This window comes from Pseudovirgaria hyperparasitica (assembly GCF_010093815.1).
Source record: "Pseudovirgaria hyperparasitica strain CBS 121739 unplaced genomic scaffold EJ05scaffold_11, whole genome shotgun sequence".
Lineage (NCBI taxonomy): Eukaryota > Fungi > Ascomycota > Dothideomycetes > Acrospermales > Acrospermaceae > Pseudovirgaria > Pseudovirgaria hyperparasitica.
The window spans coordinates 1,009,606-1,033,164 of NW_022985559.1; the positions used below are offsets into that span (position 1 = coordinate 1,009,606).

The 23,559-nt window shown below is 48.4% G+C and overlaps 9 protein-coding genes across 9 annotated transcripts; 4 read left to right on the forward strand and 5 right to left on the reverse strand.

The window, feature by feature from the left end:
* Positions 1 to 772: 772 nt before the first annotated feature.
* EJ05DRAFT_502092 (uncharacterized protein) lies at positions 773 to 1,764 on the reverse strand (the record flags this gene model as incomplete). Its single annotated transcript, XM_033747203.1, has 2 exons — positions 773 to 1,690; positions 1,747 to 1,764. 2 exons carry the CDS (start codon positions 1,762 to 1,764, stop codon positions 773 to 775), a joined length of 936 nt encoding a protein of 311 aa, XP_033599045.1.
* Positions 1,765 to 3,205: 1,441 nt separating this feature from the next.
* On the forward strand, positions 3,206 to 5,865 carry EJ05DRAFT_69819 (uncharacterized protein). Its single transcript, XM_033749895.1, has one exon. It carries the CDS (start codon positions 3,341 to 3,343, stop codon positions 5,636 to 5,638), a length of 2,298 nt encoding a protein of 765 aa, XP_033599046.1. The 5' UTR covers positions 3,206 to 3,340; the 3' UTR covers positions 5,639 to 5,865.
* EJ05DRAFT_69836 (NAD(P)-binding protein) lies at positions 5,727 to 7,254 on the forward strand. Its single transcript, XM_033749896.1, has one exon. It carries the CDS (start codon positions 6,093 to 6,095, stop codon positions 6,990 to 6,992), a length of 900 nt encoding a protein of 299 aa, XP_033599047.1. The 5' UTR covers positions 5,727 to 6,092; the 3' UTR covers positions 6,993 to 7,254.
* On the reverse strand, positions 7,102 to 8,869 carry EJ05DRAFT_477711 (uncharacterized protein). The gene is made up of 2 exons (XM_033744298.1): positions 7,301 to 8,869; positions 7,102 to 7,242 (listed from the first exon to the last, which is right to left on the reverse strand). Exon 1 carries the CDS (start codon positions 8,501 to 8,503, stop codon positions 7,403 to 7,405), a length of 1,101 nt encoding a protein of 366 aa, XP_033599048.1. The 5' UTR covers positions 8,504 to 8,869; the 3' UTR covers positions 7,102 to 7,242; positions 7,301 to 7,402.
* A 510-nt stretch (positions 8,870 to 9,379) lies between these two features.
* Positions 9,380 to 9,969, reverse strand: EJ05DRAFT_477713 (uncharacterized protein). The gene has a single exon (XM_033744299.1). The coding sequence runs from the start codon at positions 9,822 to 9,824 to the stop codon at positions 9,462 to 9,464; it is 363 nt and encodes a 120-aa protein (XP_033599049.1). The 5' UTR covers positions 9,825 to 9,969; the 3' UTR covers positions 9,380 to 9,461.
* Positions 9,970 to 10,558: 589 nt separating this feature from the next.
* On the reverse strand, positions 10,559 to 11,971 carry EJ05DRAFT_512233 (uncharacterized protein). The gene is made up of 2 exons (XM_033748312.1): positions 11,624 to 11,971; positions 10,559 to 11,564 (listed from the first exon to the last, which is right to left on the reverse strand). Exons 1-2 carry the CDS (start codon positions 11,937 to 11,939, stop codon positions 10,765 to 10,767), a joined length of 1,116 nt encoding a protein of 371 aa, XP_033599050.1. The 5' UTR covers positions 11,940 to 11,971; the 3' UTR covers positions 10,559 to 10,764.
* Positions 11,972 to 12,840: 869 nt separating this feature from the next.
* On the forward strand, positions 12,841 to 14,464 carry EJ05DRAFT_69860 (uncharacterized protein). The gene is made up of 4 exons (XM_033749897.1): positions 12,841 to 13,258; positions 13,312 to 13,476; positions 13,533 to 13,832; positions 13,890 to 14,464. The coding sequence occupies exons 1-4, from the start codon at positions 13,016 to 13,018 to the stop codon at positions 14,226 to 14,228; spliced, it is 1,047 nt and encodes a 348-aa protein (XP_033599051.1). The 5' UTR covers positions 12,841 to 13,015; the 3' UTR covers positions 14,229 to 14,464.
* Positions 14,292 to 22,286, reverse strand: EJ05DRAFT_532504 (uncharacterized protein; the record flags this gene model as incomplete). Its single annotated transcript, XM_033749075.1, has 6 exons — positions 14,292 to 15,064; positions 15,113 to 18,410; positions 19,123 to 19,491; positions 19,546 to 21,567; positions 21,616 to 21,797; positions 22,259 to 22,286. The coding sequence occupies 6 exons, from the start codon at positions 22,284 to 22,286 to the stop codon at positions 14,700 to 14,702; spliced, it is 6,264 nt and encodes a 2,087-aa protein (XP_033599052.1). The 3' UTR covers positions 14,292 to 14,699.
* Positions 22,105 to 23,553, forward strand: EJ05DRAFT_477716 (uncharacterized protein). Its single transcript, XM_033744300.1, has 3 exons — positions 22,105 to 22,138; positions 22,196 to 22,458; positions 22,513 to 23,553. The coding sequence occupies exons 2-3, from the start codon at positions 22,399 to 22,401 to the stop codon at positions 23,128 to 23,130; spliced, it is 678 nt and encodes a 225-aa protein (XP_033599053.1). The 5' UTR covers positions 22,105 to 22,138; positions 22,196 to 22,398; the 3' UTR covers positions 23,131 to 23,553.
* The last annotated feature ends 6 nt before the right edge of the window (positions 23,554 to 23,559 follow it).

Consider the following 23,559-nt stretch of genomic DNA (forward strand, 5'->3'; position numbering starts at 1 on the left):
ATATTTACCGCACCGATACCGTTTTGGTTGATCCTCATCACCTTCGGCCTCCTTTGGTGATTTATTGGGATGCCCAAAGTCGGATACAGCAGGGTAAACAGTCGCACAATGTCAAGCTCAATTGTTAGACGAGGCGATAGGATGGCATGTCGAAGACTGTAAATGCCTGTATGCATTTAGATCCAAATCGGACACGGTCAAGGGAAAACTGCGGTGTGGTATATGAATCCGATGCGAAGCAGATTTATCCCTCGGGGCTGATTGCCGTGCGGATGCCGATGCTTCTCACTATTCCGAACGAAGTCAGATATAAGTCCTAGACGGTCACTCACGATTGACGACCTTCGATTGCCAATGGCTGGCAAGATGGGGGGGTACATCTGTACATGTTAAGCATGTCAGTGAGATCAAAACAGATTATTTGCCGCTGCGCTTCAGGAAGTCTTCAGTTTTCTTTGTGAATTTCTTGAAGCCCTGGAGATAATTATTTGATTCACATATAAAAAACGTCATGAATCAGCAGAATTTGAAACGAACTTATCAGATACCGATAGGGTATATTATCAATTGTAGGTTCGAAAGCAGGAAACCGACATGGCGATTGATAACGCTCGTTTACTTTGGATGAGCGAGATGACGCAGATTGGGCCAACAAGATCTTGGGAGCCTCCAACGTCCACACCTCGATGCTCCGTCCAGTCAGATGAAGCTGACTCTGGTGCACGTAAAGTTTACATAAATGTGCTTAGTTGTGAAGACTTAGTCACCAGTCTCACCACACTAGATGCCCACAATTCTTGATCATGGGCAGTGCATACAAGAAGCCAGTCCAGGCACACCACATCTTCCAGCTCCCCTTATCAGCCTGAATACCCCTCATAAAGATCACCCTCGCAGCTAGCACAGCACCCACAGCCACTACAGCACCAAAAATGATCTGTTGATCGACATGCAGCTCCCAGTACACAGAAAGGTAAACCGACCAGATGAATACCGGGACACCGATCGCCCACCTCGCAACTATCTCCGGGTGAACGAGTGGCAGTGTCTTCCTCCCTTTCGTACGATCGCCCGGAATATCAGGCATGTCCTGCATCGATAGCGTAGAGAAGACAACAGCGCCAACAAGAGCGATCCACTGGTACGCACGACTGTTCAGATCGTGTTCGCCATGACCCACCGCTACAGCAGCTGAACCGGAGCTGTAGCACATGAAACCGAGGGCGTTGATCGCATTGCGGATAATATACAGCTCGTCGGAACCGGCCAGGTCGTTGTACATCCATGTTAGTGCCATCATGGCGACTGTCTCATGCATACCACCCAGGAACCAACTGACGATGAAAGTAGCCGGGAGAATGCCTAACAATAGTCTACGTGCTGCGAGTTCAGAGATACGGCCAGACGGAAGCGGGCGCCACGCTTTATTGACTGCATCCTCAACGACTGAAGCTGGAAGGCGCTGGTTGGCCACGTCAAAGAGAAGGAGATTGGCCCAGTTCCAGAGGAGAACTTGCGGGAGCCGGGACAGGACGTCGTTGACGTGTACGGAGGGGTTAGATGTGAGGAGAGGCCCGGAGAGCGCGGTAAATATGCCGAATGCGGTTTCGGGCAGGACGATGGACTTGATGTCGTTTGCTGTGAAAAGCCAGATTGTGTGAAGCATGTTCAGCATTGAGGAAAGTGGCGACTGCGTGCTGCATTAGTGACATTGAACTAAACGATGATAGTTAGGCAGTGGCTGACTTTGCTATCCGGAGACATGGTGATCGATTCAGTTGAAAATCGCTGCGTAGCTCTTCCTTGATGATGGTATGCAGAAGAGTACGACGGCTCGCTTTGGTCTGAGACTAGAAGCTTACAACGTGATTCGTTTTGACGTTTGGACTAGTGGTGAAGAAATTTTCTAATTGACCAACACGCGCAGGTGAATAGGACGTGAACAATGTCTATGCCAATTGAAGTAAAGGACTTCAAAGGACGACAAGACGAAGGATGTAAATATCAGGGGCCAGCAAAGTCTATGCTGGATCTAATAAATACTTGCAACCAGCTGGCTAGGACAACACATTCTGCATTGAATCTATTGGCATTTTACGCGCTCACCGTCAGATCGTCGCCTTATCCATCGAGTGCCGCAATGTTTTTGCGCTAAATCTCTCGAAGCACCGTATGTGCATCCTTCTCTATCAGTGACCTTTCATGAGGTTCCTCTCCTTTCTCCATACCCTCTCTTTTGATGACATACAAAATAAATACCGCAAGCTTGGCAGCCTTTTCTGACCACTGCACGTCGTCCGGTGCGATCCTTCTATATAGCTCTTCTGATATCGTATTCATTGTCGTTGACGTGCCGCGGGTATTAACTTGACGTTGCTCGGACCCGTATCTTTCTTTCGGAAACGTGCTAGCTCGGATAAGATACATCTAGGTGCCTCGTGTCGAGGTCGCCCGTATATGGCCTCAAGAGCATATTTGGATGCGCACAGTACGGGCCTGCTTCTGGTACAGTCACTACCTCTACAGCGGCCAGGGATACCACGATGACCACTTTTCCCCGGCAATGATTTATCATGGTGTGTACATGTAATGCAGCGTGCCCTACGAGCCCTACATGCAGTCCACGCAAGCCCTCGCATGACTTTACCAGAAAATCAAGACATGTGTTGTGTTGTGCAGGAGTCTAGACAAGTCTCCGACTGAAAAGAACGCGTGGGGTTATGTCATTCGTCGTCTCTCTGTTGTCTCATTCCCACTAGAAAACGTGATTCGCCTACAATTTTCTTAGCGCGATTCTTAGCCTTGCCTATGCATTGTACCTCCTTTGTTTACTTAGAATCGCATAATTCTATACGTGCATTTTCCTAAAGTATTTATTGGATACTTATCATCATGGACTTCGGGTTCGCCTTGTCTTGGCCATCACATGATGAGACACCTGCATCGGGAACGAAGGGTATAAGAGATCGCCCGGATGGATCAGTCGGGACTAAATGAGGCTAGACTCAAACGTGTATCACATGACAGGACTCTGAAATCTTACCTACAAGAAGAGAATGTTTAATTACTGCCATTACATTTGCTAGACTACCTATAGTCTTCATTGGAAGAATTCGTTAAGCTACCAATTTTTAGACACTATAGTGATCTTAACTAGAACGATGTAGATAGATGGGTCTAGATATATCTTACTAGATTCTAGAGGCTATTTTATAAATTACATCATGATCTCTACCTGAGTAATACACTATATCCCACACCGAGCTAACCGTAATCTATACGCCACCGGTGAATCAGTACGCTCCGCCCATAACTCACTTGAGCTGTCTATATCGATCCTATGCAAAACGCCAAAGTCAGAAATCAGCGGAGTTGCATCGCCTGCGCACAAAAGAAAGTCCGATGTGATAAACAAACCCCATGCGATAGATGCCAACGCGCTGCTATACAATGTATACCACCAGCGGTGAGCCGGCGACCACGATGGGCTCCAGCAGCTCGAAGTCCGGCTCATAACCCACCTCAATCATCAAGCAATGTTGTTCATCTCCCTACACAACGTAGGTCGACCGAATCAGGCGTTAGCAAGATTCTTAGCAGACTGGATGCGATGGAAGCTCTAGTACACACTTTGGAAGGCCAGCTGGTACACGCCAGATCAGATCCATCAGTGGAATCTCTACATTTGAGAAATTCCCCAACTCTTGCTGTGTTGCCTAGGCAGTCCAATCAACATAGTGCACAGTCGTCTGATCTAGGTCAAAACCTGAGCATTCGGTTCTGGTCTCACATCGATGACGAATTGAAGAGCCTGAAGGAACTTGTGATCGACTACACAAGTACGGAGCATGATCATAACATGACCGACGCGCAGACGTCAACTGCGTCGTCATCTTCAAGCTCTGAGATGATAAATCGCTCACAAACCGCGTGCTATACGCCTGCATTTTTGCTAAGGCACACGAAGAATGACAAGGTTCATGATACGGCGAGTCTTCTACCTCTGCCATCCCAGCTACCCTTTCTGCTGGAAATCTATGCGGAGAGGATACATTCAATCGTGGGTATCCCGCATCTAACATCATTGAGATCACTTCTTCAACAGCATCGGACAGGGTTCACGCAAAGTACACCATCTTCCAACCATGCTTTGATGTTTGCTGTCTTCTTCGCGGCTGTCTGTTCGATGGACGAACAAGAAGTACAGACCAGTCTGGGTCTATCCCAGAATGAGCTTCTGACAAGATATCGTATCGGGTTAGAAAGCTCTCTTGTACGAGCAGACTTCTTGAACAACCCATCATATGACCTCGTTGAGGCTGTCACTATATTCATGACCCTCGCCCGGCAAGACGACCCTCCAAGATATGTGTTTATGATGACAGGGATCTTGATCAGAATGGCTCGTTTCCTTAGATACCACGAAGATGGCTCATCTGGAAAAGATCTGACACCATTTCAAGCTGAGATGCAACGTAGGCTGTGGTGGAACCTTTGCGCGCTCGATCTCCGGGCGACTGAAGACCAAGGCACAGAGTTAGGTATATCAGAAGGCAGTCACAGTACGCAGTTGCCAGTCAACACCAACGAGACTGATATCTCGCCATCTATGATTCAAACGCCACGACAGCTCGAGGGTGTGACTAGCATCACCCTTCTGCGGCTTTGCTCGAAAATCACGCGGACCGCTCAACAAATGATGTCAGCGAGTTCCACAGACACAATTGAAGACCGTGTCAAACGACTCGACAACCTCTCCAAAGAACTCGATCAAGATTACTTTGCCGTGACGGACGCATCGCAACACAGCATTTATATTGCTGCTGCAGGTACCATGCGCATCTTTCTCGGACGGCTTACGTTATTAGCATTCTTTCCATCGCTATTTACCACTCCTGATAAGAGCATATCGACCTCACTACGCAGCAAATTAGTTATTGCGGCCATTGAAGTGATTGAGCATCATCACGCCTTGTGCTCAGATCCAAGCTGTCGACCATGGAAGTGGGTGTATCATACACAACAGCATTGGCACGCCGTCGTCTATCTTCTCATTGACCTATGTCAGCACCCATGGTCTCCTACCATGGAAAGAGCATGGATAGCATTACAAAGTCCGTGGCTAGTTCCTACCCAAACATCAGTCTATAAGAATCCAAGCACGTGGGTGCCTCTCAAGCGATTGATAGCAACTGCCCGTACACGTCGTGAGCAATCAATACAGAAACTCCAAGCGTGTCCAATGTGGGCCGTCAAAATTCGTCACCATGACAGTGAGCATATGCCTGTTCCTTTGAGCTCGACCACTTTTCCGGCGTATTTTAATGATGCAAGCTTTCGGGAGCGGTGGCACCAGATGATCTTTTCGGCGACATCTGGGTCTGCAGACACAATTGCAGTTGATAGCTCCTCCTGTGGTCATAAATCGACCAATATTGAGAGGCCCCGTTCTCCGGTACATGGTATGTCAGGAGCGATGGTCGATCACCAACTCGAAGCAGCGACTTCTGTCAGCCTTGACAGCTTTCTTGGGTCAAGTGCCAACACCATTTTCGATAACCACATTTTCGAAGAAGATGACGTGTTGAAATATGATTGGAATACGTGGTTCGATACTGTGGAAGACTCAAGACGGTAACCCTGGTATACTCAGACCTATCCCTGACTGTACATTGAGGAGTGCATGGGTCTTGTTGCGAGCTCGGACTTGGACGCGGGCTCGGGCGCAGGCTCGGGCTCGGGCTCGGGATCGGGCTCGGGATCACAAGACTTGGCATATTTCCGTTAACGTCGGCCCATATCTCTGTATTGTCATCTTACCAATCTCCTCCCTAGTGATATGCCTAGAGCATAAGGGATATGTTACTATCATTCTCCAAGCACACACTATAGCACAGAGAGCCACAGATGTCGGCGTTAGTAAAGCGGTATCGCCGCCGTCTAGAGATGGGGATGTAAAAAGGGAGACACTTCCTCACTCATCGGAATAAATCCCTTATACTACTCTTCAGCTATACACGAATTCGACTCATAAGGTTGATTTGACGCGAAAGAAAACTACAAAATCAAAGTACCCGCTCCTTCAAATCCGAATGCCTAGTATCCATAATGTCGCTCTTGCAGGCGCAAGTGGTCCCATCGGCACTGCAACCCTCTCTGCGCTCACATCCGCCAACTTCACTGTCACAGTCCTGACCCGGCTCACCTCAAACACGCGACTTCCATCGTCAGTCGACGTCGTCGCTGTGGACTACACCTCTCTAACCAGTCTAACCTCCGCTCTTCGCGACATGGATGCGCTCGTGTGTACGGTCGGTTATGCAGGGATGGCAAGTCAGCGACTCCTTATCGATGCTGCCATCGCCGCGGGTGTCAAGCGTATCGTTCCATCCGAATACGGCTCCGACCCAGCAGACGCAAAGGCAAGGACATTGCCTGTCTTTCAGGACAAAGTAGCTGTGGAGAAGTACGTGAAAGAAAAAACTTCAGGGACGATGACAACATACACGCTTTTGTGTAACAACCAATTTTTCGACTGGGACCTGGAGAACAACTTTGGAATTAATATCAAAGAGAGGAAGATGGAGATTTTCGACGGTGGCGAGCACGTGTACACGGCGACCCCGTTATCTTTTGTCGCAAGTGGGATAGTCGGCGTATTAATGAACTCCCTGGAGACGAAGAACAGTGTTGTGAGGCTTCATGGGACTAGTATGACACAGAACAAACTTTTGAGTTTGGTCCAGAAATTCACAGGGACCGATGGTTGGGATCTCAAGCACGTGAGAAGTGATGAAAGAGAGAAGGAAGGGTATGAGAAGTTGCAAGAGAATCCTGGAGAATTCTATGGCTGGGCGGTCCCAATGTTGCAAGCTGCGACGTTCGGAGAGGGGTTCGGGAACGATTTTTCAATGAAACACGACAATAAGTTGGTGGGGTTGGAGGATTTGGGAGAAGATACGGTGGCGGCGATTGTGAGGGAGAGAGTCTGAGGCAAAGTGGTTGGGCGAGATGGGATATTCTAAGGACCTTATATCAAGCCCTAGACTTGCATATGTTTCTACCTTATCAGAAGACACACTTGTCGAAATTACTGTACGGTAGAGGATGAGATCGGGATGTTGCAACCACTTCTCCAATCCTGCCATCGATTCAGAGATTCTCTGATGCCGAATGGGGCTAAGATGAGATAACACCGGGAAAGTAAACGATAAACATTGCACATAAACAGTGGTTCCGGGACTACGAAAATAAACGCTTAGTGTTCGTAGGTATCATCGGATAGTTCAAGTACACGTACAAATCAAATTCTACGCCAATATTCTCAAGCCTCTTGAGGTCCGAAGTATACAGATACAAAATGTAAGCGGGAAGAGGGACCAAGACGTAAGAGTGTGCAGGATCATTTCTCGGCCTTTTGACCCTTCAAGCATCTGTTCCAATTCTTATTCTTTGAAACCTCTTTGGCCTTGTCCTTCTGCTGCTGTCTGGACAACTTGGACTCGCCTGGTTTCTTCAAGTTTGGCTTGCGAGTGGCAAAGAACCTAGTAGCTCGCGCAACCGCACTACCAATCGCACCAGCACTTCTCGCAGCTGCACTACCAATGGCAATTCCAATGGACACAAAAGCTTGGATGATGAAGTTGAGGAAGCGCTTCTGCTCAGGGGACTTGCCTTGCATATCGTTATTAGTAAGAGTAGTTTCGGTGGCTCTGTTCTCGAGAGACCTGCGCCTAGCAGCCTCCGATGCAATGTCGCCAACTTTCAGAAACTCATCTGCAAAGTCCTCCCCCAGGATATCCTTCTCGTCATCTGGGAGACCTGTGTCGATGAAATCGTCTGGGATGTCAGAGCCAGGCCACAGCGCCAAAAGGTCCATATCGATACTATCAAGAAGATCCGTAGAGAAGCCACCATCGGCAAGTTCTAACATGGCCTGCGTGCCAATGGCTGCGGCAACAAGGGGTAAGCAGACTGCCATACGGCGAGCTTTCTTCTGGTTCCGGGTATCCCTGCGCTCCTTATCCTTCCTTTCCCATTCTTTCTGTTTCTCTTCTTTCTTCTTGTCCATACGCTCCTGGATCTTATCTTTGAACTGCTTCGCTTTCTCCTTGATCTTTTCTTTGATCTTCTCCTCGTATTGTTTGCGTTTGTCGTCTTCGCTTACATCTTTGTCTCGTATACAGATTGTACGAGTTGGGTCGGGCTTCGTTAGTGGCGGGCAGCGGATGCACTTTGTAGGGTCGGAAGGGTTGCGGATCTTCTTCTTGCGGCAGCGGGCTTTGCGGTCGCAACTGGCGCTCTCTTCTCTTGAGAGAAGACCGACAGCGGCGAGACCCGCATCATAGTCTACTTGACCTCGTGGCTTGAAATTATTCAAGGCTTGCACTTTGCCAGATCCGCGAACTTGATGTGGTGGTGCTATGGCAATCGGAGGTGTGTGCGCGGCAACAAGGTGATTGATCAAGAGAAAGAGGGCTTTTGTAGGCTGAGAAAGACGCATATTGAATCTTGTAGACTTCTTTGTGACGCTGTCAGTGTGTAGGCGAGTGAGAGCTCCGTTGGGACGTTCATTCGTCCCGTTATATACACTAAGATATTTCAAGTCTCATTGTTTACGCTTGATACTCAGCCACTCATTTGTTTTCATTCAGTGATGTTTATTTCCGGTAACAACTTTATGCTCAGCTGATGAAGTAGTTGGAGATTCCTTGTGAATCCTGGTAGCTGTGCTCCATCTTCAAGTTGTATCTCACGTCGTCGGCGGTCTTGATCCTAGCATGGTCTCAGCCAAACCTCAATTTCCCCATTGAGTTACAGCACTTGAAACGGGTGCTAAATCTGAGGATTCTAAAAACAGGTAGAAGTTCTTAGGAGCGGAAGCTAGAGTTCATAGCCACGTTACTTGGTATTAGTTGTAAGCGGGTTGTCTAAATTCTTGGCGTAAGCAGAATATCTTGGTTGGGGCCAGATCTCACCACCCCCCTCCCCGGGCCTTTGGACCCCTCCCTTGTATGCCATCTTACATGAGTGGGAATCTCGGTAGTTACGTGCTACCGTGCAGCTGCCCCGCTTTCTGATATACACGGATGAAAGATTAACAACAACGATAGAGTCCATCATTCAACACGACAACAGTGTGACACGAGCGTATATTTGTGCGGGTCATGGAGCATCTACAATCAGAGTTATATTCATCAATGGAATATCGCCCTCATAGATGTCGTTCAAACTTGATTTTAGCACGTACGTGAATTTGCATGCTTTGTATCCCAAAGAGGGATCTTTCTAACTCTGCTATGTATATAAACCACTGAAGTCTTTGTTAGGAAATTGGTTGGAAGAGCTTATCAAAAGAAACCCATGTTCAATCACAATAAGCTATGTATAGATTTACGCCTAGAAGTCCCATTCGAAAACAAATTTCAACATGTTAGGAAAAAATTGCTCCCCGGATCTGTCTACGACAACACTGGCGTCTGTAACCCATCCACCTTCCACAAATCCCAGACCTGGAAGCTTCCATAGTTTCCCGTCATGCAACCCTCATCATCGAAGTTGATGATGTCAGAAGGTTTGCAGTCGTCGCCTGTGAAAAATACAACGACACTCCCGAAATCGTCGTCGTTCTCGTTTGGTGCGACAATAAGACTGGCCGCTGTACCGGCGAATTCCTGATGGCATGGAGGTCCAGCTGGGTCCACCGCGACTTCTGTCCGGCCGAGACTCTGGGAACGACAGCCTGGGCCGGCGTAATGCGTGAGTATGTACGCTGAGGACAGTGTTGAGAGGAACAGAGTAAGAAAGAGAGAGGATGGCGACATTCTGAATCTCTTGTCTTGATCTTAAAGCTTGAAAGAATAAAGCGTGGCTCGAAGGTCTTGTTGGTTAAGACTAGATAGAAACAGACTTTTGAATGAATGGCCTTGGATAGATGGGTGTATGAGAGGATATTACGACGAGGAAGGGATTTCTGTGCGTATATATACGACAGGCTACAGACACTTACTTGGATCCTGCTGGTCATCTATGGGAACAAGTCACATGCAGCCCTACAGCGTACAATATGCCCAGAAGCTCAGCCTCGTGATACTAATATAAGAACATCAACGGTGCAGTCGTCGATTCAATAACAGGAGAGCGAAAGTCTAGAAAGGGCTATCCAGACTTACATCCAGGGTCCAGATCCTCTAAACATTCGTTTCAAGTACCTACAAAATGGCTGATGTTGTGCGATGCCGCATTCGCACCTTGTATATAGTAAGCTGACGCCATGCATTTCTAGGTCCCTTCGCGAGGCGGCTAAGTCTAGCTGGCTGCACAATCCAGTTGGATAACGCCACAAGTAGGGAATAAGAGTTGGATTGACTAATTATGGGGCATACACTACTTATGCACATATCCTCGAAATGCGATGACGGCTTGCCCCAGATTCAACATAATCAAGTGTGGGAATTATCAAGTCTGTGATGAGTCTTGAAATATGTGCCCAAGCTCAGGGCTACGAACACGGAGGTAGTAGCCCATAGCCATCTCTGTCGCTGAGGAACATTTGAATGGCAGCCTCAATCTCATTGTCACTCGTTGGTGAACAACACGAGATCAAGTATTGATAGATATTCTTGCCTAAGGCATACTACGGATACGCTAGTCAGCCACATCAAATTTATCATCCACCAAGTTCATCACCAAGTATTATCAAGCTCATACGCCATCTAGACTACTACTTCCGATAGACTCTCAAAAGGGGAGAGAATAGAGTAATCACAATTGTGTGTTACTCCCAATGGCACCCAAGCTCTCTACCAGGCCCATCAAAACCTTCACATCTTTCGGCACCAGATTGTACGGATCAGCCACATACTTGCGGGGGAGACGAGCACCGTGCTCGACCAAATATCGAACCGTTTCCTCCGATCTTGCATATAGAGCCTCATGTAGGGCTGTTAACGGTGCTGCTCGATGTTCACGGACGTCTCTTGACCAGTCCGTCACCTCTTCATTCACATCTGCTCCCGCATTTAGTAGAAGTGCCACAGTGCCCAAGTCCTTGTTTCTCGCAGCGATCTGAAGCGTTCCCGAGTCTTTGAACCAGTCTATTCCGAACTCCTCCAACAAAACACTGAATGTCGCGACACCCGGCCATGTAGAGTCATGTTCGAAAAGGCCTCTAGCACTCTTTGTGCGACATCCACGATCGATCCACCAACGGACGCATTCAGGACCCATACGAAAGATTTCTGACCACGTGTTCCACTGGCATAAGTTTTCTCTGTTTGTTTTCCAGTTCCGAAAGTCGGCATTGAAGAGAACCTCTAGCCACTCCAAGCTGTGTTTGCGTCGCGCGCTTCTCATGATGCTGAGCTGATCGATATATTCGGTTGGCTGAAACCCCTTTTCAAGACAAACATTAAAGAGCTTTGGGAATCCTTCTTGTGTAGAAACCGCGACCAGTGGACGTAACAACTGGCCTTCCAGATGCTCTAAATCCTTGAGCTGTATCCGAACAATCTCGCTATCTCCTTTGAACGCCGACATGAAGATATCATAGACACGAGCCATATCTAATGACACTGATTAGTAGATTCTGCATATCTAGCCTTTTACCTAGCTCTCAACGTACCAGTTTCATTGACCGCCTGGTGGTCTTCACGAAGAACTATTTCTCTGACTTCGTGTTCGAAACCAATAGGGAACCATGGCCTCTTGCCTTCAACATCAGAGTCGTGTTTAACAGTTCCATAATGAGCCACGATATGATTCACATATTCGTCCAAGTTAATATCGCCCTTATGCCGCGCATCACGTGCTTCCTTAAAGCATAATGATGTTTCTAGCATACTTGTGGGAGTCGGACAAGATTCATACGTCGAATATGGACAATTTTCGAATGAGTTTCCGAAGATTGCACACGCACTCCAAAAGTTGGAAGTTCCCATCTTGCCGTATGCTTGCAAATGTCGCCGAGCTGCGCCCCGTCAGTATCTAGCGCTTAGTCGCCTCGTGCCCTGCGTTTCCGCCAATGTCTTGAAAGTCTTGGCTCGTCATGGGTAGTAAGATAGCGGATACCCTCCCCCTTCAAGGTTTTCACCCCTTGTGCTGACTGCATAAGTGCGACCTGCCAAGAGAACCCAGCCTTTTCACGCTTCCATTAGATCTCATCTACATTCCACTTATATCCATACAGACTCAATACAGATACAGGACTATAGATTGGGTCAGACATTTGGCTTGGGTCTCGGTTATCTTACCTTACGCACCGGCATAGCCAAAAGGAGCCTTGTACCTGTCGCTCACATGGTCATTGCACCTTCATAGCCCCTAACCTCCCCTTGCAGCTCCACAGACTTCAGCATGGCAACAGTAAGACCTAAAAGCAGTCATTATGTTTCGCTGTATCGGGACTGCAGGTACCAGTAGTGGTACTACACCGAGACGAGTCGCCTGCATGAGAAGGGCCGCATCGGTGGGCTTCGATCCTATCTATGTTTGGATCTGCCCTATCTAGGATGCCCTCAATCATAGAGCTCTTTGGGTCTCCAAATAGAAAACACGGTTGGCATCAACTGCCAAGCTGGGTCTTATGTTGTCGCATATTTCGAATTTGTACACAGCGCGCCATAGGGAGGAACAGACTCCTAGAGGCACAGTCTTACTGTATTTAGCATCACCACGTTCTTTCAGAGTCATCGGAGCTGTTGGAATACCAACGTCTGCTAATTTTCTAAATTAGAGAAAGAAAACAATGTGGTGAGATCAACACAGCCTCTTCAAGCATGCCGCCTCGTTTGTTTCAGCACCAGAAGTCAAGCCCAAAACATGCCCAACATTGTCTTGGGGACTGATAATGGTGCTTATGAGGTTGTTATAAGACATCCTCAGAACGCTAGAATGCCACTCCATATCACTCTACTGCATCCTCAACCATCGTTCACCCATCTCATCGGCAGTACCATTCGTTGAGGTTGGTCGAGGTGTATTATTGTTCTTTACCGTTACGACAACTCAAGGAACGATGAAGACTGCATTGTTGAGCCTGTTGGGCTATGCTTATATCCAATTAACTTCCTCTCTACCAATCGAAGAAAAGCCTGGATTTACGCCATGGCCACTAGAAAAACGAGCTGGAATTGCGATTGCCGCGTCCATATTCTCGAATCCTCAGGGGCCACAGTTTGGAGTACCGGATAATGAATGTCGCGGCAAGCTATTCGGCGACGTTGGAAGGTGTTTCCGGATGGAAGACGTCACTGTAGATGTAAGTGATACATTATGTATGGCATAAACCCATCATGACACTGACCGCTACAGAAATTTCGGGCAAACCGAAAGGCAGGTGCCGATTCCTGCACGGCTCCTTGCTTGTTCTACACATCGCATCTGTCAGGTGCAGCAGAGCGAACCGCCAATTACGTCCTACACGATATGCTCAAACTCGGCGCTGTTGAAGGCCCCAAAGCCTTCCAGACTATATGGGTACATGGCACATCGCCTCTCTCTTTCCACATCGGCAGACTAACACCATTTCACAGGACCTTCACGACATAAAGTACTACCCGTACGGTAAAGACCTCGACAAATCGCCCGAGTCGCGATGCATATACGAGGACTGGGAAAAGACCGACTACGACAACAAAATCAACGGCTGCCAAAGATTATACTTTATGGCCATGTCCAAGGCCATGGCGATGGAATGCAAAGGCGAAGTCTTCGTGATGACAAATGCAGACCTGATGAGTGGTGACCCGGTGCCCATCGACGGCATCTGGTGGCAGGTAGAGTTCCCAACGCTCTTCGACGGCAACAGACCAGCCGACAAGAAGGTTGACAAGGTGAGTATCGGAGCGTGCCCCAATCACCATGCAACAAATCGCTGACAGGTAGCATAGATTACGTATATCCAGGTCCCAAAGCTGACTGAAGCCGAGATCCAAGCCTGGGACAAGAAGACACCTCCCAAGGAGATGGGTCGGGGAGAGTACTGGCCGAATGGACCGGGTGCCGCGCATCTCCTTGCTAACCCTATCGTCATTCGCTCAGAAGACGAGCAAGCTCAGTCCAGCATCTTGGAAGACCGTGACATACAGTCTCCAGCTGCTTCTGTATACCAACGAGCCACAGGTACAGAATCAGACGGATCAGAGGTGTTAGAGCCAGATGACGACGGATATCCGTACCCCTATTCGATCGATGAGATGTACGAGTTCTACAAATATGTAGATTTCTGATCAGTTCGGCTTGACGAACCATTTCATATAGCATCGTTCCGGAGTTCAAGGGGAGGGTATAACAACCAGTGAGCTTCTCATATTTTGTATATAATGCATTAGCAGTATATCAGGAAGTATTATATGACATCGATCTGAAACTATGAATTCGGTACTTATGGTCGCCATTAAATTCGAGTTTGTTTTCTTGCTCCTATTATGAATTGCAACATGCTTGAAGACATGACAGTCTGGTCACAACTCTGAAGGTATATACCATTGGCATTGCTATGGTGCAATCACCTTTTGGGATTTCTAGAGTAATGTCATCGAGACCGCAATAAAACCATGCTACACATTCACAGCACAACACGGGGAATAAAGGTATCTCAAAAATCCATCTCTATCTACAAGTTCTACCATGACGAATCTGCCCACAGGCACGATTTCATCCCAAGTGACTGAACCTCATGAAACGCTTGACAGTGCCGACTACCACTCGTCATCGTCAGCGCTCTTACCTTTCATCGCAGCTTGTCGCTGTCTCAAGGCCTCTGCCAGACCTCCAGCCATGCTTCCATTGCTATCCCTCGGAGTATCGTTTGTGGAGTATCCGCTATCGCGCGCAGCCGGGGCTGCAGGAACTGCTCGTTTCCCAGCGGGTCTCTTAGCTGGTGGTGCTGGCGGCGTAGGTTTTGCTTTCGCAGCTGTACCATTCGCCGTAGGTGGTGTTGGCACAATGCGCGGTGCGACGGGTGGAGGTGGAGGTGGTGCGGGTTTCGGCGTATGTTCCTCAAGGTATGCTGATGGCGCCCAGCCTGATGCTGAGCCGTCGAGGCGCTTGGCGAGCCACCATCCTGTTCTTCAGTTAGTGAGGTAGGGAGTAAGAATTAGACCGGGCATACCATTGTTTTCCTTCTTTTCGATTAATATGATTTCATCCTTACTCATGCTCAATTCGCCAGCAGTTTGTCCGGTGAAATCGTACATTGCCTTATATTGAGGCTCTTTGGGTGGCGGAGCAGCAACAGGTGGAGGTGGAGGTGGGGGGCGCGCAGCACCGGTCGAGGTGTTTCTTATATGACCGGCATCTCCGTTTAAGGCAGCGACAGGAGCTGGCACCGGTCTTGGAGTCGTGTTACGCGTTGAAGTAGCTGGTGTTTGCTTTCGTGCGGCCGCCGCCTGGCTCAATTTACCAGCACCTCCACCAGGGCCACCAGGACGAAGAAGCTTGCCTTTGGTGATAGGTTTGGCTGCAATTTGTTTACCCCGAGGTGTTGGTTTAGAAACTGAACTGGGCGGTTCCCCGGGTCCAGTATGGATGGTCCCAGACTTGTACAAGTCGTCTCTTGGAACTGCAGGGTCTTTCATGGTTTTGATTGATGCACCTTTACCAGGTTTCTTATTATAGTCAATAGTAGGCCCTACTCTTAAATCTAAAGATCGAGTAGCCATTTTGAAATGGGTGAAGAACTCCGTTTTGAACACACATCTGATTAAAGGATCAGCTTCCTGAGGAGATCCAATGCCAAGGGCGAACCAGTCATCTTTCAGTGATGAGCAGCTGATGAAGCGAATCGACCCGAGGGGCATAATCCTTTCTGCTTGAATCTGAACCGCGTTGTTGACCAGAACTTGTTTCACGATATAGATGTTTTTGGTGGTGAGGAGTAATATTCGAGCCTCCGGCTTGCTCGAGCGGCCTAGTTTGGACACTAATGTCTCTGCTCTGCAGGAGAAAAGAGTTTTTTCACCACTGCCAATGTTGACTGCGTTACGTATAACTTCACCTGGACCGCCTTTGTTGTCGATTCCCAGGTAGTCTCCAAGAAATCGCCGGTATCCGACCAGGCTGTATCTCCGTCGTTCTTTGCGACCACCCAAAATCTGATGACCTTCGTTACGGACTTTGATTAGTTCGCCTCCACCATCGACACGTCTCCAAAAACGTTGAATGCGAATCGCGCACTCAGCCTTGTATCGCTCATAGTTTCTCCATGCTCTTTGGATTCTGATAGCCATGTTGTGCCAGTACCTGTCGCGCATAGTTTCTAGGGCGAATAGCGTCTCTGGGGTCTTAATGAACGCTTTGCTCACACCCATTTGATACTCTTCTTGAGGAATATGTGTGTCCCGGAGGATCTGTTGAGCACCTGATCTGTAGTCTCCAGTCCATGTGATTTCTCCCGCGTATGAGCATTTTGGTGATAATAGCGCAAAACGCTCGACAAATTTTTCGAAGGTTTGGCGATAGGCGAAACCAGCACGGCGAATACGAACGTTTTCCTGTAGACCTAAATACTTGATTTGATGCAGGACGTTACCACCATTGTATTCCGAAGGGGACTTGTTTTCGTTTGGTTTGATGGTACGGATATACGACGGAGAAGCTTTCATCAACGTGGTTACAAGATCATTGGCCGAGGCTTTGATCTTGTCTCCAGCTGTTGGTGGACGCTTCTTACTGTCTTGGTCGACTTGGTGCGGGAACAATGTGTGGACGAACTCATTCGAGCTTTGTCCAAACATGTTCAGGATGTCCTTAAGCAGCTGGTCTTTATTTTTATCAGTCATACCGTCAATGGCATAAGACACATCCCCGGCGTAATGCTTTACAATAAATTGGCCTTGACGAGGTTGGAAATTGGGATTCGATGACAGTGTTCCGAGTCTTTGGGCAAACGTCTGATCAGCAGCGGTGGGATCTGCGTGAGCAGTCGCACATGCGTCATTGAGTATGGCAAATACACCAGCCGGTCTTCGCTCCTCGATGAGATCGCATACGACCTTGTTGTCAAAGTATTTGATTGGCGTCCACTGGATTTGCTCCCTCGCATACTCTTCTTGTTCAGTCTTCAACGTCAATTGAATAAAGATCTGCTGCAGTTTTTCGTTGACGTAATTGATGCAAAGCTGCTCGAAGCTGTTGCGCTCGAAGATCTCGAAACCATAGATATCTAGGATACCAATATTATATGCTTTCGCACCTCTCGCTTTCAAGGAGACATTGATCCTTTGCACGATCCAATCGAACATGTTGTTATAAATAGCTTTAGCCAGGGCATCGCGTACAGATGTAGCCTGTGGAATGTTGAGTGGCACGTCGTATACAGATCCTCTTCGGCCACCGCGGCTGGTTTCCATAACTCTGGTCGACAAGACCTTAAGGACATGGGCTGAATCGACCTCGAGAAGGTACGCTACGAAGTCGATCACGCTTTGATCTGCAACCTCAGCGTTACCTTCATCGTTTTCCTTAAATGTTGCGTTTCCGAGCCACAAAATTGCAGATAGTAGTCTGAATATATTATCTTGCTCGCCTTGGCTCAGTCCTATGATCTTCATAGCATTAAGAGTATCTTTGAACTCGGCATGATCGTCAATGCCATCAACGTCCAGGCACTTGGACTTGCTCGTGTATAGATAAGATGAGGGCTCCTGGATTCCAAAATTTTGCCTGTGACTACTCGACGCCGCCTTTGTGAACTGGTAGAAGATGTGAAAATTCCTTTCGTTCGTAATCTGCCCTGTCACGCGAGTCTTTTCCAGGAGGTAATTGTTAATATTAGCCCCAACGGGTTCGCCTTGCGAGTTGAACTGTATCTCGAGATACTTTCCGAATCGAGACGAGTTGTTATTCCTGAGCGTCTTTGCGTTTCCAAACGACTCCAGGAGCGGGTTGGTTGCCAGCACCATGTCCTTAACCTCCTCAATGGAAGAATTGCTACCACCCGAGACATTTGCAATATATTGCATAATTCTCTTCGCCGCCTCTGTTTTTCCGGCGCCTGACTCTCCTGAGATGATTATACATTGGTTCTCTTTGTATGCGTTCATGTTGTAGTAGGATGCTTCAGCGATGGCGTATACGTGAGGAGGCATCTCCAGTCGGTTCTTCCCACGATAGCTGTTCAGAACCTGGTCGGTGTATATGCCCAGGTCTCTGAATGGATTTACAGACACCAGTACATGACCTATGTATGTGTATATCTCTGCGTTCTCGAATCGCTTCTTGAGGTTGTCGTTGATGGCCTCATTACTGATTTTGCTGATCAATGTGAGATCCGAAACTCCGACCTCTTTCTTCTTTGTGGCCTCGAATACTGCTTTCTTAGAGATAGCTTTCCCATTGCTACCACCCGCTGCAGCTTGTTGTTTGGCACCCCCAGCATCCTTCTTGCGGCCGGCTCGTTTTGTCACTGCCTACACCCCGGACGAATGAGTTCCACATTGACATGGATGGGAATTGAGGGGATTTCTGTTAGAACATACCATGAATAGCGAATTGTGAGGTTCTTCAGTTCAGCGCCGTGATTGCTTGAACATTCGACTATTTCGAGGGGTTGGGCCGTTGCGGTGGGGCTTGAGATCCAGAGGGATGTCTATATTGTTCGGCGCAACCACAAGGACAAGGGAAATGGAATGAGAGAGACCTGTGATTCGCGCTGCTAGGAGAGAGTATCCGAGGAATGAAAGAGCGTAATGCGCAGACGACAATACAAAAGGCGTCGCAATCACAATACGCCAGACGTAATATGCCAAGCATGGGGCGTTGGCCTCAGCCACAAGGTATCCGTTATGACTCGCGGAGTACCATGGAAAGAAGGGTCGTCACATTCACCGCGATATGTGCAGTTCTACAGCCGTCCTACATGGAAGATAAGCAGGCTGTATCAGATGTTTGACTACTCTAACACCTAAGCACATTGCAATGCGAATACAGAATGTCCCAAAACACCTCACTATGCCAATGTTTACAACGCCGAACCAAAATGCTGACACAAGCGCATTAAAAGTTTCCCAAAGACGCCGACGCTACTCATGCAGGAGAAGACATCTCAATCATCAAACGCTCGTGAAAAAAAGACCTCCTGATTCACTCTGCAGAATCCTCATCACCACCGTAACGCCCGACAGTGACCCAGTCCTGTCTCTTTCCATCTTCCAGCTGCGGCCCTTCCCATCTCAGCCTTTCGTCGCCAGGGGGAGTGCAGCCAAGGCCTCGAGCACGAAGCCATTGTTCCGTGAGCCTCAAAATGAAGTCGAGTTTTTGGTCAAGTACGTTAGCTTCCCCGATGTCCCGGTAGGATAGACCATCTTCAGTCTTGTTACCATGAAGGAGGCTGCGCAAATTTGTAGTGACTACCATCCGGGAACGAATATGCTCAAACGGCAAAGAGCCGTATTTCTTCATGTGGTGTGCTGCCTCGATCGAGAGGCATGTGAAGTTGCAGTACGTTGCATCTGAGGACAGAACGAGTTTCGTGTGATCTGGAAAATTGAACTAACAGACGTGTCAGTAGGTGAAGTGGTGCTGCATATTTTCGAGAAAACAAACCTGAAAAGAACCATCAGTGAAACCCCAGATCCCTACGCCACCCAGACGTTGATAAAATCTCACGACGTCCGCAGTCTTCCCAGCCTCACTCGGCTCACCCTGACTCTCTGCTTGGCCAAGCTGCTGGCACATGTATTTGGCAAACTTAGACCACAGGACGATGGCAGCCTTGCGTCTGTCGTTCTCTACAGCACCAACTCGAATGCCGTCCGCACCGCCGTCAACATAGAACTCAAAATCGGCTTTTTCCAAGTACGCGGGATGTTTGACCAACTTCAAGAGCCCGTCCGTTCCGTTGCGCATAAGAACGTGAGTGACGGGATTCTTGGGTGAGGCTCTCATAGAAAGACCTATAGTTCCGTCCGCCAATACATAACCAACACCATGCTTTTTTGAATAGTCGACCCATTTAGAGACAAAAGGAAGCTGTTGGTCGACTGCATGCCTTCGTCCAGAAGATGACCGGTTCTTGAGCGCCAACTGGATATTCTGTCGAAGGATGGAGACCTTTTCTAGGACCGCCAAAGGGTCAGTCTCAGGAATCACCGTTGTGCTCGCTTTTGGTACCGGAGGCAATGGTTTCGATGTAGCAGCTCGGCGTGACGCAGTATGACCGGAAAGATTCTTCGCCGTTGTTGCCGATTGTACCCTTATCGATGTTGTCGTTGGTCTCTGTGTTTCGGCTAAGTTATCGACTGGTAGGTCGACTTCCAAGACTACATGCTCTACTGGTCGCCTCATCGTGGACGTCTTCGCCCTCGATTTCGCAATCTGGATTGAGTTCCTCACATTTCGGGGGGCCGGCACTTCCAGAGCTTCTTCTTCCTCCCGAATTTTCCGTACTGACGGTATTCTCCGAACCTTTTCAGCTGGCGCCGCCTTTTCTCGTCGGCTCTGAGTTGGCTCGACGTTCTCCTTGGAAGAGGAGGATTGCTCTTCCTCGATCCTTTGAATTGGTGCCCGCCGAACCCTTTCGTTGGCTTCAACAGTCTTCAGATGGCGTCCGCTAGGTTTTTGCTCCTTCTCCTCTGATATATCAGACAATGAATTTGGGTTTGCATATGGCCAATTGGTTCGCTCTGGAAATGGAAGATAAACACTGTCTGAGGCGATTGGTAATATCGGCTGCCGTCCCTGTTCAATCTCCTTTTGACAATCCCGGAAGATTGATCTCATCTTCTTGCTACCAATCACTGGAAATGTTTTTCCGGGTGCATACTGGCCCACCCCGGATTCTTTACACAATCGCCACCATCCATCGGAGAACCCTCTCTCCCTAGTAGCGGGCGAAGGAGGTTGTGGCTTGGGCCAGGTAGGTGCAGTACTTTTAGTCGTTGTAGGTAGATGCGGCGGTATCCAGTTCAGCTTGAAGAAATCGTGACTGACGATCACGTCGGGACTCGGGCGCTCATCCTCGTGGACAAGCAACGAGCTTACAAGCTCTCGTAGCTCCATTGATATATCGTTCTGCGACTTTGAGAGCTCTGGCCACGTGTAGTCTCGTGATTGCAACTTCTTGTATATCTCTTCTCTTTTCTGGGCATGGAATGGTGCTCGCCCTACCGCAAGGGTGTAAGCAATGATACCAATGGCCCACAGGTCTACTTTCTCGTTATGGCCTTTCCCTCCTTTTTCCAAGATTTCAGGTGCAAGGTAATTCGGCGTGCCACACATGGTTGTTCTTCTTGCGCCCATGTCGCTGGATGACATCAACACAGCAGCCAGCCCGAAATCACCAACCTTGACGTTCATGTTCGCGTCAAGGAACAAGTTGCCAGTCTTCAAATCCCTGTGTATGATATTCCGGTGGTGTAGGTATTTAATGGCTCCACACGTCTGAATAATGAATCTTCGAATTTCGGGCATCGTAAGACACCTCCGCTTCCGTAACATGTCTGCCAGCGACCCGTTCTCGCACATCTCCAAGACAACATAGGTGCTAGATCCATATGAAAAGGCCCGGTAAAATTCGACGATGTTGGGGTGCTGGATTTTGGAATGTATCTGCAGTTCAGTGACAAACTAGCATTGAATTAGATGCAGTCGGCAATACACGTGGTCTCAACGAACCTTTTGGGCGACCTTTGCAGGCTCAATCTTTGATTTGACAATCTTCAACGCATACAGCTGACCGGTAGGTTTTCCGTCTTCGAGTAGTTCTGCTTTGTGGCATATGGCGAAACCGCCCTTCCCAAGCTCGCCTTTGGTGGCATATTTGAATTGCTGCGGCTCGCAAACAATTGCAGGAGGAGCTGCAGCATGCGAGGGGTTTGCGGTCGCCATGAGTCCGACACGTTGTGGATGACGATGCTGTTCTCTAGAGCTCAAGTATATCTAAGATTTCGCGGTGTCGGTTGACTAGTGGTGTAAACAAGACAGCTCGGTTGCTAGGGGCAGGGGTATGCAGACATCGGGGCTTGGCGCGTGCCGATAATCTGATCCATCCATTGGCCCGTGAGTCTTTATGCTCCCAGGACTGCAACGATGCTCGTGGATCTGGAAAATGTAGACGGGATAGCAGGAGATGAATGAATAGATTTTAGACTGACAATGTCATTCTCTGCCCGTGCCTGTGGAGTGTGACTTCTCGTCGGTTCGTACTATAGATTTCTTCACGACTGCAGTTTCCTTACCACCACAGCTGTTGCAGGTCCGTGCTCGTGCCCTAACTGTACAACCAACATAGCTACCGCAAACGACTCATGGATCTGACACTCGGCAGCGGTAGACACAGACGACATTGTTATCATTTTCACTGCATTGCCTCCGCTGTCTACGCTCTACAGCACGATTCGGTGTTCGATCGAGATTATGTGCGCGTAATTGTGAGCGCGGTCGCCATAGAGTCGGGCCATGTCTCTCACTCTTAAGATTGGGTCTTTGGTCATCAGGACCTTGGCGAAGCCCATTGGGGTATGCAATCATTACCTCTACAGTAGTCGGAAATAAAGCTTACTATGGCAACAGAATTACATCAAACGTAATGCCCGCGAGCACGAAACGTTCCGCAAATTATGCGTCGGTTTCGCGCAGCGCCTGCACCGCATCGACATGCGCATGCGATTAGGACTGCTACAGGACCCGGCTGTGATAGATCGGCAGATTGAACGTGAGGTCCGAGAAATGGAGGCAAGGAGAAAAAGAGATGAAGCACCGACGGTCAAAACAGAAGAGGAAACAAAGGCGGAAGAGGCCATGACCGAGAAAGAGAGAGAGGAAGCAAAGGCGAAAATTAAGGCGCGGAAACCTCGCATTCGACCTCTTTCAGAATCAAAGGCCATAGATTCAGGTGCCAACTTCATATCGGAGTCATTCTTGTTCCTGGTAGCCACCAGTATAATCGTGTTCGAAAGCTGGAGGTCCAGGAGGAAAGAGAGCAACAGAAGAGACGATGTCAACGAGAAGTTGGAGGCATTGGAGACCGCCATTCGTACTCTTGAAACGGAGCTCCACGAAGAGCGCCAGAAAAATAGCACTTCTGGCATTGTAAAGAGTGGGTTAGAGACAGCGCAAGACGCTAAGAGTGCTTCCGTAGTCAAGGTGGCCGCTGAACACGACGAGAGAAGGCCTGTCAAAGAGGCATAACACCCATATAAAGGTGTAAATGGAAATCTACACTCGCTGCACGGCCTATTTCCGACCTGATGGCTACTCAAGACAGAATCGCTAGCTTTCGATTGTCTTGGACGGATCGCGTCATTAGGAGAATCGCTACTCAACATCTCGGCCAAACGCAGACGCGCCTTTGGCCAATAGACATCTAATAGCATCGAATGCCATGTATACGCATTGGGATAAGTAGCTGCTAAGCCTGATTGTGGGACCGCATCGTTCCAAAAATCTCACCTCTGTATAGTTACAATAAGCATGTGTACATACGTCTACAAAAAGAAGGAGTCAGGACTCAGCATTTACGGAAGATGTATAACATACGTCACGGCATTCTCATTGTATATCGTGTCGTTCGTATTTCAGTCTCAACGTCACCACTTCTTCTCTTCTCTTTCATTTTGC

Coding starts and splice junctions, on each gene's coding strand:
- EJ05DRAFT_69819 (XM_033749895.1), top strand. CDS start 3,341: ATGCAAAACGCCAAAGTCAGAAATCAGCGGAGTTGCATCGCCTGCGCA.
- EJ05DRAFT_69836 (XM_033749896.1), top strand. CDS start 6,093: ATGCCTAGTATCCATAATGTCGCTCTTGCAGGCGCAAGTGGTCCCATC.
- EJ05DRAFT_477711 (XM_033744298.1), bottom strand. CDS start 8,503: ATGCGTCTTTCTCAGCCTACAAAAGCCCTCTTTCTCTTGATCAATCAC.
- EJ05DRAFT_477713 (XM_033744299.1), bottom strand. CDS start 9,824: ATGTCGCCATCCTCTCTCTTTCTTACTCTGTTCCTCTCAACACTGTCC.
- EJ05DRAFT_512233 (XM_033748312.1), bottom strand. CDS start 11,939: ATGGGAACTTCCAACTTTTGGAGTGCGTGTGCAATCTTCGGAAACTCA. Junction 11,565..11,623: donor CCAGGCGGTCAATGAAACTG/GTACGTTGAGAG, acceptor CAGTGTCATTAG/ATATGGCTCGTGTCTATGAT.
- EJ05DRAFT_69860 (XM_033749897.1), top strand. CDS start 13,016: ATGAAGACTGCATTGTTGAGCCTGTTGGGCTATGCTTATATCCAATTA. Junction 13,259..13,311: donor TGGAAGACGTCACTGTAGAT/GTAAGTGATACA, acceptor TGACCGCTACAG/AAATTTCGGGCAAACCGAAA. Junction 13,833..13,889: donor CCGACAAGAAGGTTGACAAG/GTGAGTATCGGA, acceptor CAGGTAGCATAG/ATTACGTATATCCAGGTCCC.
- EJ05DRAFT_477716 (XM_033744300.1), top strand. CDS start 22,399: ATGTCTCTCACTCTTAAGATTGGGTCTTTGGTCATCAGGACCTTGGCG. Junction 22,459..22,512: donor CCTTGGCGAAGCCCATTGGG/GTATGCAATCAT, acceptor CTATGGCAACAG/AATTACATCAAACGTAATGC.